This window comes from Hoplias malabaricus, chromosome 1 (genome assembly GCF_029633855.1).
Source record: "Hoplias malabaricus isolate fHopMal1 chromosome 1, fHopMal1.hap1, whole genome shotgun sequence".
In the NCBI taxonomy this organism is placed as follows: Eukaryota; Metazoa; Chordata; class Actinopteri; order Characiformes; family Erythrinidae; genus Hoplias; species Hoplias malabaricus.
In genome coordinates, this window is record NC_089800.1 from 12,822,281 (window position 1) to 12,836,371 (window position 14,091).

Genomic DNA, 14,091 nt, shown 5'->3' on the forward strand with positions numbered 1-14,091 from the left:
AATGGAAAATGATTCTTTGGGCATTTGAGCATGCTTGAGCAATCCAGGAAAGGCAGCAGTCTGAGTAGTACGTGTACTTAATCACAGCTCAGTATGGGCAAATGGACGTCACTAAAGGCACAGACTGTCAATGACAAAGAAAACAGAAGAAAGAAAGACAATACTGGCAAGGGTTAAATTACACATCTCTTTTTTTCAGATGATTCCGTGTCATCGGGGTATGTAGCTGGATAAACCTGAAATACCAAACCAACTGATCAAAGGTTTGGGGTTATGTTTATGAGCAGATTCTTCTCAGTTGGAATGGTTTCCTATTTCAGAATTCTTATCTGTGGCACATTGGTGCTGGAGGGAGTGTCGCTGCCACACAACTCCAGGATCTCAGGGTCCCGGGGGTCAGTCCCTGCCTTGGATGAGTTTGGTGTGTTCTCTCAGTGTCTTTGTTTCCTCCCACGGGCTGAAAATGTTAAACATGTTAGGTGGTTTGTCTGTGTGAAAACACCTACAGGTGTGAGTGTGGCACACAGTCGAGCGAACTCTGGACCCACTATGACACCAATTATGCACAATCCAATATGCACCAATATGCACAAATATCAACAGCTACTGACATGTTGGCCTCTTTCAAATCGATATTAATCCATTAATTCTTTCATTCATACGTCAATTATACATTGTCTGCAACAGTTCCGTGTCGCGGTGGATATGGTGCATACCTGGAATTACTTGGCATATGGCAGGAACACACCCTTGGGCCACGTGCCGGTCCATCACGGGGCATCAAACACACACACAGAGTGTGGTTGAATTGAGTGGTCTAATTGGGGGTCTTTGTGGCTGTAAGAGGAGGGGATCAGCTCTCTGGGATCCTTCGATTAATGGGGAAACATCATAACGACTTTGATAATTTATTGAAGGGGTGGGTTATGGTCATAATACAGGAATCCAGCTCATTATGCCTAAAGATGCAGGAAGTCAACATGAATTTACTTTAGTAGAATAGTTGCTTTATTCTGTTTACTTTCAAGTTTGTAAGAAATATGGCCCATTAGTTTTATTGCTCGTAGAGGAAGTCATGTTCCCTTCTCAATTTGGACCATCTTTCCAACAATGAGAATTTGTCTGATTATCGCTCAAAGCAGTGCATTATATTAGAATCATATGCCAGTGCCCTTATTTTGCCAAGTTTGTATGTGTGTGGAAAAATATGAAAATCCAATGTATACAGCAGTCTTACACAATACTTTAGTTGAAAGTCAGAAGTCTTGTTTTTTTAACAAATAAAATTTTAATATTTTTATACATATATATATATAAAAAGATCTCTCATCATCTAGTGCTGTGCAAAAGTCAGGGACCACCCTTCATACCTATTTAAGTTCACGTCATTCATTTAGTGTCATTAAAAATAAATAAATAAATAAACAATTATTTCCCGTTTTATACATTGTTTGATATTAAAAATCATTTTCTCTTTTTACTGTCTCCTCCCTGTGCCTGTGTTACAGGTTCCATTCTGTCTTCTCACAATTCGAGCAATCCCACACACACATTGTGGGATTTAAGTCTGAGCTCTGTTCCAACCAATCCAAGTTTTTTCAGAGAACACCAGAAGCTTCTGTGATATGAAAGCATTTATTTTTAGTAACAACTTCTTGACCACAGCACATCCTTCCAGACCCACATTGCTTTGTTTTCTTATCACAGCAGAAGGCAGAAATGAGGGTTTAATTGTTTTATTTCTCTCCCAGATCTGAAGCTAGAATGGAGCTTGAGTTTTCTCTACAAGTTGAGAATTGTAAGTACTCTTTATCTGATGATGCAAACCTGGTGGGCTGTCAGTCCTTGCACAGAAGTCCTTTTTCTCCCTTTGACTTTCTCTTTCTATATAAAAGTACATAATTTTGTATCTAATGTCCTCAGAAACATATCCTGAAAAATGTATAACTTAATAGCCATATATTTAATAAATTCAAAATTAAATAAACGAAGGCTGATATTTGACTTTTGCATTGCACTCTGTACTGTACACTTTTTTTTTTTTTTACATATGATCAGATAAATAATCAATCAGTTTTATTTTTATTTTTTAAAAGCAAATGCTGTATGTGTGCCCACATTTCAGTAGGCGATGCTCAAATCTACTAAACCTGCATAGTTTGTTTCATATTACTTACTGGATAATATATAAATGTAAACTAAATAGTAAGTCTGACAATTAAGCTCACAGACTCATCCGAACATCCCTTTTTACATCTGCTATATTTTAATACTTACAAACAAGACTATACAGCTACATGTAAGAAGATTATAAGCCTTGGCTTGTGGACATACCAAGTACTGTGAGGTGACTAAATATTAAATGTGCGGTTTAAGAAATGACTTTTTTCTTGTAATATGACCCAATGCATGCTTTAATAGCTGTCCATCAGTTAGTAAGAAGGTGCAAGTTTTTATATAGTGAAGGTACTGGTGTCCTTCTCTTCTGACTCAGAGTTTGCGTTAGTTTGCGATTGTTGTCTGAGTGAGATCTCCACTGTAGGTTGTTCGGTGCTTTGCCGATAGCGCCTTCCAGTCTGTCCAAAGCGTTTAGCAATCTTCAGCACATGCTCTTTGAAGGAAGACCCGATAAAGATGTACAGAATGGGATTCAGGCAGCAATGAGTGAGGGCAAGGCTCTCGGTCACCTGATTGGCCCGGTCTAGTCTTTTGCTTACCTCACAATCTGTCACAACAACAAAGATTACATCCATAGCCTTTATGAATTTGACAATGTTATAGGGCAGCTGGGTCAAGAGAAACACCCCGACTACAGCAATGAGCACCCGAAAAGCCTTCCACCGTCTGCCTCCTCTCACCCCGGAAGTTGCCGCCTGGCTCAGGGCCATTCCAACTCTGCAGTAACAGAACATCATCACCATGATCGGCAGTAAGAAGCTTAGAGACATTTCCAGAAGCTCCAGTGTGGCTTTTACTGCTTTTGCCATGCTAGGTGTATCAAAAGCAACCCTGCAAGCTTTGCGGTTGCTTGTCGCATATTGCTTGACCGTTGCCAGGACCATGTCTGGCAAGCCAAAAATGCAAGCAGCCATCCAGACTAGCAGACACAGCAACACTCTTTTTCTGCGTGTATTAACTCTGGATTGGCCGTGGGTAATGGTGGACCCCTGAGTTAGTGCACGGTAGCGGTCCACACTAATGCAGGCAAGCAGCAGCATGCTGCAGCTGAAGTTGGTAGTGTAGAGGGCCGAGGTTATCTTGCAGGCAGCCACGCCAATCTCCCAGCCATTGACGGCATCTGCGGCCCAGAAAGGCAAGGTGAAGAGGAGGAGGAGGTCAGCAAATGCCAGGTTGAGAATGAAGACATCAGTCATGGTTCTCAAGCGCTTCTGGGACATGTAGACAAAGATCACCATGGAGTTCCCAGCCAGGCCCACGACAAGCGCTAAGGTGTACACCACAGGCAGGAATATCCCACCGAAGGAGCGAACATCCTGCTTGTCGCATACGGTGTGTAAGTCTTTGTAGTCGTCCTCGTCATAGTAGCTATGGTTGGAACTGATATTGTAATGGTCATGGTCTTCAAAGTCATAATCATGGTGTGACTCCATTGTGGCCTGAAAGAAAGAAAAGTCGTATTAGAGTGGTTTGAACTTAGTGACTTTGTAACTTTCTCTAGTTCAGGACTGTATATTGCATGTGTTGTGTATGCGAAGCCTAGGTCACCTCAAAAAGATCACATTCATATGAGGGCAAAGACCTTTATGTAGTGCTTGGCGATATGAGAACAAATATATATCACAATTAATTTTACCTCGATTACAATTAGGATTGAAGGATTATTTGATTTTTATTTTTTGCCTTATAGCTCACAGAGAAGTATTAAAGCTGGGTTAATTTTTTCTAATGTTGACAGGAGCTTGTCGTCTTCACTAAACTCAAAACACGTCCAAATGACAGAGACAGCATTTTGCTTTTGGTGAAAGCTGTTCGAGCTGCTCGGTTTAGGTTCTCCTCATTGTAGCGTCCATGTGGCAGATTGGATGGGGCAGAATAACATGACTGTATGTGTGGTAGTAAAAAAATTCTAGTCAATTGATATAGAAAAGATTATGTAGATTAGAAGTTTTAAATGTCGATTTCAAAAAATTTTCTATTAACTCCCCAGGCCTGTTTGTGATTTATTTATAGCAGTAGTTCTTAATGTGAGGCCTCTGGGAACATACCTTTCTTTTTGTAGCTCGTGATAGTCAATGGTTTGTAATTAGTAGATTATTCTCACTTCAAAAGAAATTTAGATGTTTTAAAACAGCAAGCAGAGATATGCATGAATCGGAACACCAACCCCAAGAAACATACAGACATTATTTAGTTTGGGATGCAATTCTTGGTATGAAACTAACAAGAATCTTGGATTTTTTTTAACGAAAATTATTCATACCCATTGCTGCATGTACTGTCTTTGTCCAATTTTGCATCTGTGCTTTTTTTTAAAAAAAATATAATTATCTAAATAAATGAGACCTTAAAATTAATTTATTTTTTTGCTGTTTTGAAAGTTAAGAATGGGTCTAGATTTGGGTATGTAGTTTCAGACGGAAAATGGAAAAAAGGCCTGCACTTATAAGAGGTTAAGAATGCAAAATGCAAATATATGTGCATTTGTGAGCACCCCCCCCCCCACCACCATTGATGTATAATATAGTACTTCTGTTTGCTTTTAAAATAGTTTTAATGCTAGCCCCAGTGCTGCCTGCTTCTATGTTTTCCATATAGCCCAGTTCTAGTGGTCTGTGCTTAGTGAACCCAGTGGTAGAAGTAGTTCTTTTTTAATACTTCTACTTATAGAAGATCTAGAGTTGTGATTATTACGACTTGTAGGAGAACGTATATTATTATTACTTTGGTTTTTCATATTTAACATTAACCATTCATAAAATTGTAAAAACACAGCAATGCTTTGGAAATCCATACATTTGGCATAATTTTGTTCCAGCTAACCGGATTTTGTCCACTTAATAATAGGCTACAGGGGAGTCTGAGGATTGCCGTCTGTTTCAGGCAATGTGCAGTATTATAGATCCCATGTGCTTCACTGATTGAAATAACTAAAAACTATTTTTAAAACATTTTCTTTGATGTCATACGCCATAAAGTTGCGGAGAACATTGCCTCATTAATATTTGATCTTTACTTTTCTGAAGGAATATATCTTGTTTTAGCTTAAAAAGAAGCTTGGCCTTAGCTTTAGGCCAGAAATCTGTTCAGTTTAATAAGCGTTATTGTAGCAATCACTGCAATAATAGGGTTTGTATGTTATCTAAACAAGTGTGGGCACCTCAGTAAGAAGAATACGAACACATCTGTGTGCAATAAAAGTCAGCCAAACATGAATGGACCGCACTTGGAATAAAAAGCCATGCAGATGACAAGACTGTCCCACTTTTTCATTTATGATTTGCACTGTTTTTTGTGGGTTTTTTTATTTTTTTATATATTTATTTAATTATTTTTAATCAAAGGCTCTGGTTATTTGTGTTTCTCTCTTCAGCTTATTGCGCACTGTAGGGTGCATCGTATATTTGTTGGCTACAAAGAAGATCGTATGATTTAATGACTAATTTTGGAGCCATAGGGTGTAGTGAAAACATTTGTTTTCCACTTGGAGGCAGGTTCCTTGTCAGCTTGGAGAGGAACTGAAGGAGCCTTTGTTATAGTAGGGTAAAGAATGCTTGATCTTGGGTGAACATGTTTGTAATGAGTGCCCCAAGAGTGAATTGGATCCGTAGCGTCATACTTGTCACAGCTGCAGGATTTGATGATGATAACATATGCTGAGGATAACCTTTCCAGTTTGAGATGATAGAACAGATTTTTCAGTTCTGTGCTCAGGTTTGTTGGTATACCACCTTACATTTTATCCCCAACTTTTTTTTATTGATTGTGCCCATATATTTGGAGTATTTGGGTATTTGGAGTGCCTACCAAATCACAAATTTAATAAACTCTACTAATTTTCCTCTCGTTCCTTACATAAAGTGCAGGCTCATTAAAGTAATACCACACCCAGTCTCCATCCACAGCTTGAGAACTTTGTCCAAGGGTGTCATTTTCTTTTTCCTTGCCATTGTCAGGCCTGCTCCAGAGACCATCTGAGCTCATAAATTCTCCATTGGCTCCCAGCTTCACTGGACAAATGTCCCGAGTGTATATTTTTGATGGCAGTCGCAGCTACATTCCACAACATTTTTATTTTTCTCAGGGTTCACTCTCAACAATTGATCATGGTAGAGCAAAATTCTATACTCGTTCACACAACTGGCAGAAAAAGGGGGAAGTAGGTATGTTTACAGCCCTCTATCATTGGCTAAGTTTTGTTTACATTACTATGGCAACGCACACAGTCTTGAGACAGAGAAGCTGCATTTTTTAGCTTTCTAATTTGAATTTTCATCTTTAGGGTTAACTGGCTTTGATTTCTGTAATCGAGATACAAGCGCATTCCAAGATATATAACATAATGGCACATGCAAGGATAAACAGGATTATACAGCCATACATGTACAAACCCACCGAAGATGAACTCAAAAACAATTCACTCATCGAAATGACTGAGCTCTGGAGCCAGCGTGGACAACAAATGAATGCTGGTTTTACTCAGTTTAAGGCTCATACAAGTAGCAGCGTACACACTCGATTTACTTATTGTGAGCCTCAAAACAAATGCAGGTTTCATTCAGTGTGTGCCTCAGAACATTAGCCATTTTACGAATGCCCATTCTACGTAGAGGAGAGCAATACTGGTGAATAACAATTATTATAGACTTTAGGAAGATATTCATAAGATATTATATATACACCCTTCATTGTGGACCATGAGGAGCCAGATAAACGTAATTAGAAAGAAAACACAGATTTAGTTTCCTAGGGACTTTAAGAAGTATGAATATGTAGAATCAGAAATTTCCCGGCCATTGCCTCCCTCAACTAAGCAGCATTTCTGAGTCGCAGCTTTGTGAATCCCATTTTCTCATGCCCTTTAAACTAGTTCTCAGACTTTAATATAAAGCCCTCTTTGAGTGTAGTGAGTGCCACTTGTGGGGAGGTGTTTTGTTTTTGGTTTTTTTTCTCTTTCCCCCCTCACAGTTTTTAGGGATTCTCAGTTCCACACACACCAATGCTGTTGGACAGCTCAACACACTTGGAGGAGAACCAAATTATGGTACATCAGTTAAAAGATTTTCCCATCTTGCAAACCACTGCTGTGTTGAACACTTACCTGGATCAAATTATTATTGAATAATCTGGATTAGATTCTGTAGTTCCAGAAAAATCTACTGTATAACCATAGGATGCTAAACCTCTGCTCATGATTCTACTTGATGCCAGATTATATTTAAGTTATATCTATGACTATTTGTTTTACTCTTCTGGTTTCTGTTTTGCAGACAGTTCCAATTTCTTTGCAGGCAATTCTTACGTAATCAGTGCTCAGTTAGAAGGAAAATCTGTCAGGTTGATGAATGTGTGGCTTTGTTTTGAAAGGACACACTACGTATCAGGGGAAGCGTGCTTAAGTAACTTTATAAGAATGTGTGTCAGGCACCTGACCTCAGCTGATGCCCACATTTATCTGTGTGTTGTGTCTGTACTGTCGCACATTTTGTTACATTAACATTCCACTACGGAAGATAACACATTACTGAAGCATTTTGTATCTGTCCATCAAGGTCAAACCTCAGTCAACGGTACAAAAGATGTTCCTCAGTTCTGATGAATGTCTAAATATCTGTCTTAAATCTCTTGTCCTTAAAAGGCACAGTCTGCATTTTTCATTTCTTTTTTCCCCTGAGGACACATGACATTTTTATACTTTTTAGATTTATGCGCCAAAATCTGGATTTTCCATTAATGTCTTATTCCACCCTCTATTTCTTCCTTCAAAATAAAATGGGCTGTTATTGTAACTAGGCCTTTACATGAGCGGTTAAAATGATATGAGCTAGCTTCATCGCCAGTGTAATAACTCTACAGGATATACGTCCAATATAATAACCTATACAGAAAGATATCATTCTTTAATTTAATGTGGTTTGCTTCCTTTTTATTTCCCCATTAAATCTGGACTGTATGTATTACCCCCCTTATATTTATGTAAAATTACATACTTTTAAAAGAGCAACTGTTGTGCTTGTAGAAAATAAAACACCTGTAAAATTAGAAATCCATGCAGCTTGATATGACAATATGTAAATGACCTCACTCTCATGACTGGCTGTTCTCATTTTTTTTTTTTTTTAAACACTTATAGCTGATGACATTGACCACCTTGCTAATGCTTTCCCTTCGCTGATAAATTTCTCCTTTTTATGGTCAATATGTACCCCTGAACATGAATAGTTATATTGAGGTATCAATTGCTATATTTAAATGCATACAACTTCCCAGTTTCTGCAGTGCTGAGCTCAGAGTAGCAAAGACTGTATATTTATTTTCCCTATTACAGGTCAGTGAAGCATCACAATGAAGTTGTACATTTAAGTTAAAAATATTACATAGTGTTCCTTTGAACACATACCACATAGCCCATCCAATTTTTCTTCTGAAAGGGAGGGTCTTCAGCAGTTTTGATTCAACTCCACAGTGAAAGCTTAACAATGTGTTGGATCATTTGATGTTATCATTTGATGATATTCAGCCCCAAGAGAATTTATAAAATCAGATAATAATGATAAATTATTAGTCCTGGATCAAACACAGCGATTCACAAAAGTATTGGATGTCAAAAGTGTTGTATATAGCTTCCCTAAAGCATCACTTTCTCTTGGCAATGCTTTCCTGAGGTGTAAATGTACAGTTACCACGTGCTCAGTTGAACACATAATTGAACACATGCTTGAAAAGTGTCCTTTCACATTTTTGTGTCCACTTATGTTTATCATAAAGTTTGTGGAATGCCAGTTAATTGGTCCCCATCCCCCCTTTTTTCCCTCTTTCTCTCTTTTCCCTCTCTCTCTCTCTCCAGTTCACACAAACACACCTCTCTTTTGCTCTCACATATCTATTAAATTAAAATTTTCCATTCTTTTCTGGAGTATGTTTTGCAGCGCTTATGACATTTTGTACCTGTCCAGCTGCAGCTGCTGTGTACGGAGTCTTCAGTCTCAAAAAACTGGATAAGCTATGTATGTGCCTATGTATATATGAGACAGATGTGAAAAGCAGCTGTTTTTCTCATTTAGATAGGACGACAGCCACATATGACAAGTCGAGATAGCTTTGGAACTATCAGCGGAGCTACGTTTATGTGTAGTTTTATTTCACCAGCTTAACTTCTTATAGCCTTTAATGTTTCGCTGCTACATTTTGTCTCTTAACAGGTTTATTTTACAGTGTTTAAGATAATTCAGAGTACTTGGTCTAATTACAAATTCCTAAACAAAGTTTGTCACTCAGTCAGCTATGCGTGTGACAAATGATAGGAAAACTAGTGATTAACTGGAAGTTAAATGAAATGTGCAATTATTTGTCATTGAACAAGGTACAACAAAATGTGTCTTCCATATTTAACCCATCTGTGGCAGTTAACACACACACACTAGTGCACTAGGGGCTGTGAACACACACCCAGAGCAATGGGCAGCTATGCCCAGCGCCGGATTTGGATTGAGGATCCCCCAGACATGGATTGAGGGAAGAGGACAGTGCTGTTCTTTCACTCCCACTGCTTCCAACCTTTCAGTCCTAAGCCCTCTGCTCTAACCATTAGGTTACGGCTGCCCACAGATGTTTCAGTTGTAACTACCGTACATTTAAATTATTTTGCACTTTATTTTTAAATGCATTTATTCTCTTACCTCAACTATTTAATACTTATAGCTCATTGAAACACTGGCCATGCCACTGGCAGGATGGAAATCTACTGGCAGGATATCCTTTTTTTAAATGTATTTTTTTTTTTTTTCATGATTTAAATATTCCAAAAGTAGATGCAGTGAGTTTCAGGGCAAGTTCAGAGTGTGGACTGGAGTGGTTAGAGCTTATGGATTGTTTAATCAGCATAGTGATAAATGCTGCAGGACATTTATCATATACATATTCATGTGGGGGGTTTTTTTAACCAAAAAAAAAAAAATTAAAATCTAAGCAGTTTCAGCTTTGATCTACTGTGTCCATTACATATCAAATAAATCAGCGGGATATTTTTATGTGCATCTTGTAACATGGAATATTTCATACAATTGGACTTTCTCAAGAAATTGTATAAATAAGCTTTTTTTATATATATATATATTTTCCATTTACTAAGGAAAAAAAACAGTGCACACTTAACATCAATATATAATGTTTTTTAAATGCACATTGCTGTCTTAAAGCAAACAGAATGACTATTCATTTATGTCATGTGTGTGTGTGTGTGTGTGTGTGTGTGTGTGTGTGTGTGTGTGTGTGTGTGTGTGTGTGTGTGAAGCTTTGAGACATTCAAGCTCCACTATTGATTCAGATAAGAAAAGATCTGATTTTATTACAGCTCTTTATCTATGAGAAGATAACTGAGCACTTTTGATCTTTGTAGCTGTTAAAAACTGTTAAAGCTTATTTATACTTCTGCACTGATCCATGCATGGAAGGGAATCATGGGTAAGCATAGCACTGGCTCAGAGAGGCACTGACCACCCGTCTAGAATCTCAACCACACATTGTGTAGCTCTTTGGAGCTGTGTGTTAAAGAAACGCTGATTGGCAAACCAGCAGCATTAGCAACCCAAAATGCACTAGAACGTAATGAATCTACATGTAACTGAGGATTGGATGAATGTAGAAGATGAATGATGTAATATTTTTTGGAAGTCTTTATATTTTCCAGTATTCTCTTGCTTTCAATCATTCTGTAGAATGGAGTGAAAGACTTTGTTTATTTGTTGCTATTTTAATATACATTCGGATTTTGATGCAGCTCTTTATTTTTAATTTGAATGTGGCTTGACACCTGTGCAAACATCTACAAATTACCAGAAACATCTACAACCCAGAAACATTCATGTTAATTTTCCCACAAGTATAAATAATAATACTAAGCAAATGAATCAGACAAAAAAATGTTCACAGCAGTGTAGAATTACTGACTATCTACATTGTTCATTTACACCAGCAATGGTTGTGCAGTATTAGTTCTCAGTTGTTATTGTGTAATCTGTTATTAAAGCATTGAATTCCTTATAAAAGCCCTGTTACACCATTTTAATTCAGTAAGTAGCGTTTATCACTCTGCAAACTATGAACACAACACTCTCCACTCACACACAAATAAGGGTTGCATGTTTGTTGACACGGAAATACTTAAAAAAAAAATAAATAAAAAAAAAAAAAAAAAAAAAAAAAAAGTTGTATTCAGAAACTCCTTGTGACTTGACTGGCCGTACCTGTGACTGCATCTGCAGAAAGCTCATATCTTTATTTTGAACTTTAGCTTTAGATCATCTAGTCAACGTGCTTGTGGATCATGTCAGAATGTAAACACTGTAATCTCCCTGCCTTTAAATGAATTCAAATTTTTCTAAAAATTCAAATAGTCTAGCATTCACACAGAAAATTCACTCTTAAATTTGCTCACCTGCTTTGGGATAGGTTTCAGGACTTTGGCCTTAATTAAAGCTTTATTTATTTGTTTGTTTGTTTATTTATTTGCTTGCTTGCTTGCTTGCTTGTTTGTTGGCTGACCCTCCTTGCGTTTTAGGTAATGTTCATGTTAAAACCTCATGTTTGTTTAATACGAGGTTTGGTCTAAATATTGAGTTAGACTTTGAATATAGACACAAAGTCATTTGAACTGCTTAAAGGTGTTGAGTGTTGGCTTAGGAAGCTTTACAGTAATACATTTTGGTAACAGTTATTGATTTAGTCAATATACATCCTATAAAGGGAATAGCACTCACATTAAATACAGCTGACACTGAATATATATTTAGTAATACACCAGAAGAATGGCTGTATGTTTCAGAGAGTACGTTCATATGCAGATGTTCTTTTGAAGAAAAGCTGTTAAAATGTAGTAGACTCTCATCTTACCATCTCTATCAAAACTGTCAGCCCTGGACCTTCTCATGTGTTAAGTTATATATTCATTAATTCATTGATATATTTATTTATTTTTATTGCCATCAACAAGTATTCACACGTGATATTGTTTCAATCAGAGAATATTGTTGCTTTTTATATACTAGCTTAATGCAGTAGAGCAAATAAACAGTAGGATGTGGATGCTACACAGTGGAACACAATTCAAAAGGTTTTACAGACATTTAAAAACTGTGCTGCGTTCCAGATTAGTTTGAAAAAATTCTTGAAAATTCTGTGAGATGAGACACTTTTTTGTGTAAAGCATTTATTGAAAGATAGGAATTTATGTTCCTATGGGTTTTTTCCCCTAGATTCCTGTGGGAAATATTTAAGTTCACACAGGGTTAGTGTTTAATTTGTTATAGTTAGTGTAGCAGAGCAAATACAGTGTAGAATGTTGTCCCTGTCACTGCTATTGCTGTAAATGAACTGAAAACACTGAGTAGCGTTTACATTCAGACTTAGAGAGACACCATTATTAATTATTATTATAAACTTGAATTTGTAAAATAAATGCACAAAAACAAAAAACATTTTCTGTAAAGTAAATTAAAAAAATACATGCATTAATAAAATAAAGCAAAAATAGATATTAGTGTAAGCGTGTTTACTATCAGCCCTCAAGTTATGATTTAAGAGATAATTAGTGTCAAATGCATGATTACCACTCCTGTACATTTCTGGACACTTTCTTGTGAAATATTCTCACCGTTACTTAAACAATAACTTCAACTCATGTTTGTAAAGACAAAAAAAAATCAAATATAGCAAATATAGTGGTTTGGTAGTTTTCTGCTGTTAAACTGTTTAAAAGGACAATATTTTGACAATATTTTGGTCTCTATTTTCAGCAGAGAGGCATGAATACTGGCATCATAACAAAAATGTAGGCTTTGACATTATTCACGAGGAATGCTTGTCGCAGGTTTGACGTTAGTATTTACTTTATTTACTTAGCATTGTTTTTGTTTTGTTTTTGATATGTTAATAGCTTATCACAACAGTAACAAATCTCCATGTTTTCTGTTTTCCATTTTTAAAGGACTTAGAAAAGTCCAGCTATTATTCACATTATTCACAATAGAAATACTCAGAAAGTGCCTTGAATTGAATGGTTTTGCTTTAATTTTTGCTTAAAATTTAGAACGTTTTGCCTTCCCCTGTGAAGTTAACATTTAGCTCATTGGAAAATTGTATTTAACAGCAACAGTTTTCACATTTAAAACATTTGTTCCCAAACTTATGAACGAGAGTGTACAGATCAACAAGCACAGTGACACTGCGAAAGCACTTTGACCTGCGGCTACTGTGACTGCCTGGTAATGTAAGCAGTTCAGATAAGGTTCAGTGCTGTACATTAATGTGAGGAGTGTATGGAGTTTATCTTACCTTTTGTCACAGTGTGTGTAAATGTGTGAGTCTTGTCTAGAGAAGCTCTATCACTGAGATTCTCAGTCCAGCACTCCCAGGCTTCAGAGAGAAACACTCCTCTGTGTGGAGGAATGAGGAGCTTCTGCCTCACTGAGAGATGCCTAAGTATGTGTGTGTGTGTGCGTGTCAGCACGTGGGAAAGAGAGAGCAAGTGAGCGAGTGCGCAGGGTTCCCCACCTCTCGCTACAGATTATACTGCCTCCTGTTTATTCCTTCCCTCTCTTTCAGTTTTTGTTCCACTTCTGTATGATGTAAGATCTCTCTGTGAATGTGAATATGATTCGTTCTTTATATGTAATATTCATAAAGGTGTATCAGAGCGGAGTTGGTGAATGAACAGTAGCTGGATTTCAGTCTATGGAGCTTTATACAGGGCAGTGTATTGAGCCAAGTCTACCTCGCTCGCTCATGCGCTCTCTCTCTCTCTCTCTCTCTCTCTCTCTCTTCTAAATAGTTATTTTTTTACTTCTTTCTTGCTTCATCTGTCTCTGTCCATTTCTTTCTCTCTCTCTCTCTCTCTCTCTCTCTCTCTCTCTCTCT

At 37.2% G+C, this 14,091-nt stretch overlaps 2 protein-coding genes across 2 annotated transcripts in view; one reads left to right on the forward strand and one right to left on the reverse strand.

Annotated features, from left to right (window-relative positions):
- Nucleotides 1–14,091, forward strand: part of acad11 (acyl-CoA dehydrogenase family, member 11) — a 63,906-nt gene that overhangs the window by 30,600 nt on the left and 19,215 nt on the right. The window lies entirely within an intron of this gene.
- ackr4b (atypical chemokine receptor 4b) lies at nucleotides 923–13,651 on the reverse strand. The gene is made up of 2 exons (XM_066677865.1): nucleotides 13,510–13,651; nucleotides 923–3,617 (listed from the first exon to the last, which is right to left on the reverse strand). The coding sequence occupies exon 2, from the start codon at nucleotides 3,609–3,611 to the stop codon at nucleotides 2,454–2,456; it is 1,158 nt and encodes a 385-aa protein (XP_066533962.1). The 5' UTR covers nucleotides 3,612–3,617; nucleotides 13,510–13,651; the 3' UTR covers nucleotides 923–2,453.

Bases quoted from the DNA above. Each gene is read 5' to 3' on its own strand.
- ackr4b (XM_066677865.1), bottom strand. From the start codon at position 3,611: ATGGAGTCACACCATGATTATGACTTTGAAGACCATGACCATTACAAT.